General features: G+C 36.5%; 1 protein-coding gene across 3 annotated transcripts in view; it reads right to left on the reverse strand.

Moving 5' to 3' along the window:
- Nucleotides 1–5,564, reverse strand: part of LOC107688969 (LIM domain-containing protein 1-like) — a 28,306-nt gene that overhangs the window by 17,449 nt on the left and 5,293 nt on the right. For all 3 annotated transcript variants that reach the window (XM_016486821.1, XM_016486820.1, XM_016486822.1), the window contains one exon: nucleotides 5,049–5,150. In XM_016486821.1, the coding sequence (XP_016342307.1) occupies nucleotides 5,049–5,150 (102 nt within the window). The remainder of the gene's footprint in view (nucleotides 1–5,048; nucleotides 5,151–5,564) is intronic.

Raw genomic sequence — 5,564 nt, forward strand, 5'->3', positions numbered from 1 at the left:
GCTTAGACAATTTACACTGCACACGTCTGCGGTGCAGTGTGGCTCTGATACGGCCACTGAAGCTGATTGCGGCCACAATGCTTGTGTTTATTCTAGAATCCAGCCGCGTCATGCACGTTTCTGAAGCGGCTGGCTCTCTGTGCTGCTTCTGTAAAGATACACGCATACGCCTCCTTTGAATAAATATAGCCAAAGTCCATCAAAATCCCACCAAAATCCGTTGCCAAGACTTATCGCGAGAAGCAAAAGGTTATGTTTTAGTTGGATAACATTGGTTAATGGAAACGCCGTCATTTCGCAATACTTTTTTTTTATCAACATTTATAAAATATCGCTAAAGTTTTGCGCAAATCTGTAATTGAAACACCCCTAGAGTCTACAATGTCTGATGGCTAAAACAAACAAAAACTATGGCCAAATTACAGGCCAACATTTAGCCATTTCGGTGTCTATTTACTGTATTTTCTGGAACTTAAGTTGCATTGTTTAATCATCTGAAATGTTCTGCTACTTAATATTCCAAAGCAGCTTATACAGTGCAGTTAAAGTCAAGCATGCAACATGTGCAAAGCGCACACATTTAAATTTGTCCCGAAAGAGAGGCACATTTTTTGCTTTAAATATATTTGTTTAAGCTTGGCGTTTATAATAAATGTTATTTTAATGAATGCCACTCTAATTTATGTTTGTTTTAAAATTATTTCGGTCTCTTCTGAATACCATTACATTTAAAGGATTTGTTGTAGAGTAAGGGGAACTAAAATACACGTTTATAATGTTTGTAAACACTTTGTTTTATAATGTTATTTTTCATTATTTTTTTAAAGAAAAAAATTAAATGACTCCAGTGTGGCATATCTGTGTATCTTTTTTTCTCTCCACAATGCAATTTTGACCTGGTGCGACTTATTTTCTGGAAAAAACAGTATCTATATATGACAATTTTATGATATCTATTAGGGGTGGGAGAAAAAAAAAATCGACTCTCCGATGGATCGCGATTCTCTGTTCAACGATTCTGAGCTTTGTTTTTTTTTTTCGTATGTAAAATGTGCGCTAGAGACAATTGTGGGCTTCACTGCACAGGATATACCTGTGAGAAACATGTGCATTGCTTGACAGTGTGTGTTTTCTTCAGTGTTTTATGTTAGATAAGCTCGACGAAGGCATTATCTATGCTGTTTGGAACACAGTACTAGAGGTATGCTACCCGACGGGTCCCGAAATACTTTCGGGTTGGGTTCGGGTTAATGTTTATGAATAGCTTCGGGTTTGGGTCGGGCTCGGGTTTATAGCTAAACTAAAACTATATGCAGTAGGCTACGCTGCTTTCATAGACGCACGCACACACATTAGTGCACACGACAACGACAACACAGCACGGAAACTTTTATTAGTAAAATAGCTTTGACAGGCTACGGACTCGCAACTTTATATTTCTCTGCAATGAGGGGGTAAAATCGCTGTTTTTGAAGTACCTAAGCCTCATTGCTTGTAGACTAGAGAGAGACGCGCAGAGGCAGGTTCACACACACAACTTTCATCACTCTCTCTCTCGCCAATTCAAATAAGTTATATAATTAATTAATTCAAATAAATGTGATCTTACCGCACTGCATCTCTGTGTCTGATTTAAAGCAGGCCGAATGTTAACGAGCCTTAACTGACGAAAATGACCATAATTTGCAAGATGGAAGAATTATCGTCTTGTCGTAGGCTATACAACCATTCAAAAACTCGGCAGAATTTATGTGACCGCTGCACCTTATGTTCATAAACTTTCATAACTGGTAAGTGTTTTTTCTTTTGCCTTGTGAACTGGCCGAACCTTAATGATTCTGTTTCTACTACCCTTTCCTACTGACCGTTGCATGCAATCGTGAAATACAGCATTTTTTTTTTTAATTGGCTATTCGTTGTGGGAAAAAATAAATAAAAAAATTTGGGTTCGGGTCGGGTTCGGGCTCTAAATTTAACTGTGCTGCTCGGGTCGGGCCGGGTCAGAAGATCTCGGGTACGGGTCAGGTTCGGGCTTCAGTTGAAAGCCCGTGCAGACCTCTACACAGTACACATTGGATACACGAAACTCATGCACTGAGAGACGCTCAAGTGCGCTTTGCATGTGTTCGTTCTGAAGAGCGCTTGTCGCTGTGCGCAACTCCGTGTGAGAGATTAAATGCACTCGTATCTCCAAATATTTTATGATAAGAAATTAATGTAAACAGTCAGTTATGTCTTAAGGACAGGACAAAACATCTGATATGTTGAAATAGATCTGTGCATTAGTGTGAATGCAGCCTATTAAAGCTGCCGCTGTCTATGATGTCATCAGGAATAATCAAACAGTAATAATGCTGAGAAAAAAAGAAAAACCCATAACTGTGATCGTCTGTAAACTTTCGGATACTTCAAGCACTCTGAGATACTGAAAGTATTTTTTGTTTATCACTGGTAATGTGTTTCTTTTCCCCTCTTTCTTACTTTATATTTAAGTAACCTACAGAGGACAAATGGGTGCCCTAAGCAGAATTGTATTGTTGTGCTCCCCTCCCCCAAATATTATGGATGTCAAAAAAAAAAAAAAAAACCTACTATAGGGGTTGCAAAATGGTGGCCAAAAATTAAACATTAAGTGGATATTTGAATTAAATGTTTGGTCAATATTAAAGGACTTGATCGTCCTTGTAAGTGCACCAGCAGCAGTTACCAGGCCTTTGGCTCCCTTTGCCAAAGGCAAAAATTGTTTACTTTGTATTACATTATGTATTTTAACAGTGTTATTCAATGAAACCACTTAATAATTAACCAATCATTATTGCCTCATTGTTTTATATAATGCATTAAGTAATTTTAAAGGCTGTTGTTGGCGTAGGTCTGATTTTATAACCACAAAAATATTATCTTTATACTTCTTTGTAAACTATTACACTGAAAAAAAATGATACTAATTTTTTAAGGTAAATGGTTGCAAACAATTTATTTTAGCTACATTTAATTAAAATAAATATGTTGAAAGTTAGTCAACAAAATGTTTATTTATATGTAGCTAAAATAAATTGATTGCAACCACTTACCTTAAAAAAATTAGTAAATTCAATTAATCATTTTTTCAGTGTATTTGAATTAACAAAACCATGGTTAATTTGTGGTTACCATCCATGGCTACAAGAACCATGATTTTTGGTTTTATTCGTAAAACCATGGCTAATTTTTGTAAGGGAACATGGAATGTCAGAGAGAATATTAGATGCGTTGTTGGTGGCTAAATTATCACCGACACCGACATTAAACACGTTATTAACGTCAACATCCAAAAAAGTTTCATTTAATTAATTTTAATATTAATATAGAACTTAAGTTTTTTTGAGCAACTGGTATGGTGCCCCCCGGGGAGTTGGTGCCCTACGCAAACTGCGTACTCTGCGTATCCCCCGTAGTTCGCACCCTGCCTTTAACTGAAAATTGAGTGTTTCCTATTGTCCTTTTGCATTATTGACACACTATTTTCCTAATTAATGCTGTACAGTTGCTTTGACACAATCTGTATTGTTAAAAGCGCTATATAAATAAAGGTGGCTTGACTTGACTTGTATTTTCTGAAGCTATTTTTAGTTGGTTAAATTTTTAACAATTGTTTTGACTTATTATTAATTTGTAATTATTTTAAAAAGTCGCCGGCTTATATAATTTAATAAAAATGCACAAATAAATTTGATATAAAATTGATCATTTGATATTTGTAATCATTACAAATACTTTGCTTTGTAAGTACCAGGTAGTCACACAGTGGGAAAAAAAGAAATCCATGCCCGCATTCCTCTCCAGCGGGGAACCGCTCTCTCCTGCACAACTATGCGCTGTGCATTCTCACTATCTTTAGTCTCGTAATCTGTGTAAACAGGTGGAGGTACACGCGGACACGTTTACTGCGCTCATAACAAGACTCCGGACACACACAGAGAACTAAAGAGCCGTTGCGGAGAGCGACGCTGTGGGTCAGAGGCAGTCATGCAGAGGAGAAGCTCAGGAATGCTCATTTTCCTTCAAATAGCTGCCAGTCCCAGGGGCCAGAGCAGAGCTAAATAAAGTGCGAGGAAACAAGACTGGATGAATGCATGGAATGAAGGTTTATCTGAACTTCACCGCAGAGCATGAGCACTGTTTAGTTTAGCTTACTCAGAGCGATGCTGTTTCCTGTCAGCCTATATGCTCTGAACACACACATATACGCCCGAACCACAAGCTAAAAACACAAAATCATTTACAAAACACAGACAAACTGAGACGAAGCCTGACATCTAACACAGACCAGACCTACAGCTTCCTCAAGACTCAAATATGACCGTCAAACATAAATCTGTGCACATACATACTAGCAACAAACATGGACAAATAATTCCATCATAACACCTGAAACAAAGTGAGTGTATATTAGGAATAGACAATAGAGCTAATAGATTATATCTTAACTGATAAGCTTTGTGATGGTTTAAATCAACCATCAGAAGAACCAAAATTTAAAAAAACAAACATTGTTACCAAGTATGAATAGATGTTTAGAAAAGAACACAATACATAGTAATGAACAACATACAGTTCTTTGGAAATATTTCCACAAAAATATTCAGCAGCACAACTATTTTCAAAATGTTTCTTGAGCAGCAAATCAGCATATTAGAATGATTTCTGAAGAATCATGTGACACTGAAGACTGGAGTAATGATGCTGAAAATTCAGCTTTTAAAAAAGCTTTTTTAAATAGCAATAATATTTCACAATATTACTGTTTTTACTGTATTTTTGACCAATTAAATGCAGCCTTGGTGAGCAGAAAAGACCAAATCAAAGACCTTTCAAAACATTTCTGCCTTACAAGTAAACTGCGGGCAAATCGTCTTTAATTTATCAAGCGCATTCAGTATTTCGCCTAGCCCACTGTAAATACGGTGATATAACCAAGATGAAGGCATATTATAAAGATATAACCGGAACGAGGAGCATGTGTGAGATGTAACCTAACTGAGGGTGAGTTTGAATGAGGTACTTACTGCAAGCGCTGCAGGTGAAGCAGCTGTCATGGTACAGGCTGCCCATGGCCTGACACGCCTGACTCGCTCCATACACAGCCTTGCTGCACTTCACACAACTGCCTGCAAACGAGCAAGAAAACAAACCAGGTCATACTTTTTCAATTTCATTCTATACTCCAAATGATCAACTTAAAAAAAAAAAAAAAAGGAAGAACTACTTAATAAAAGTGTGTAAGAGAGAAGGCAATGCTAAAGAGGAGTCTGAGGTCAGCTGTGTTGTGACACTAACCTGCTAATGTAATTAATTAACTGTAATACTGTAATTGATCTGACAAAATCTTTAAGTATACTGGATTGTAAATATGGAGCTTGTATGACTACAAATGTTTTTAACTATTTGACAGGTAAATAATTGTTTTTTACAACCAGCTTTGTTCACTTTATTTATACTTGCGCAAAATTTTTATTCCAATAATCTTGCATTATTTATATACATATACATACATGCATATATATATATATATATATATATAT

Source organism: Sinocyclocheilus anshuiensis, unplaced genomic scaffold (assembly GCF_001515605.1).
Source record: "Sinocyclocheilus anshuiensis isolate Anshui unplaced genomic scaffold, SAMN03320099.WGS_v1.1 scaffold181, whole genome shotgun sequence".
NCBI lineage: Eukaryota > Metazoa > Chordata > Actinopteri > Cypriniformes > Cyprinidae > Sinocyclocheilus > Sinocyclocheilus anshuiensis.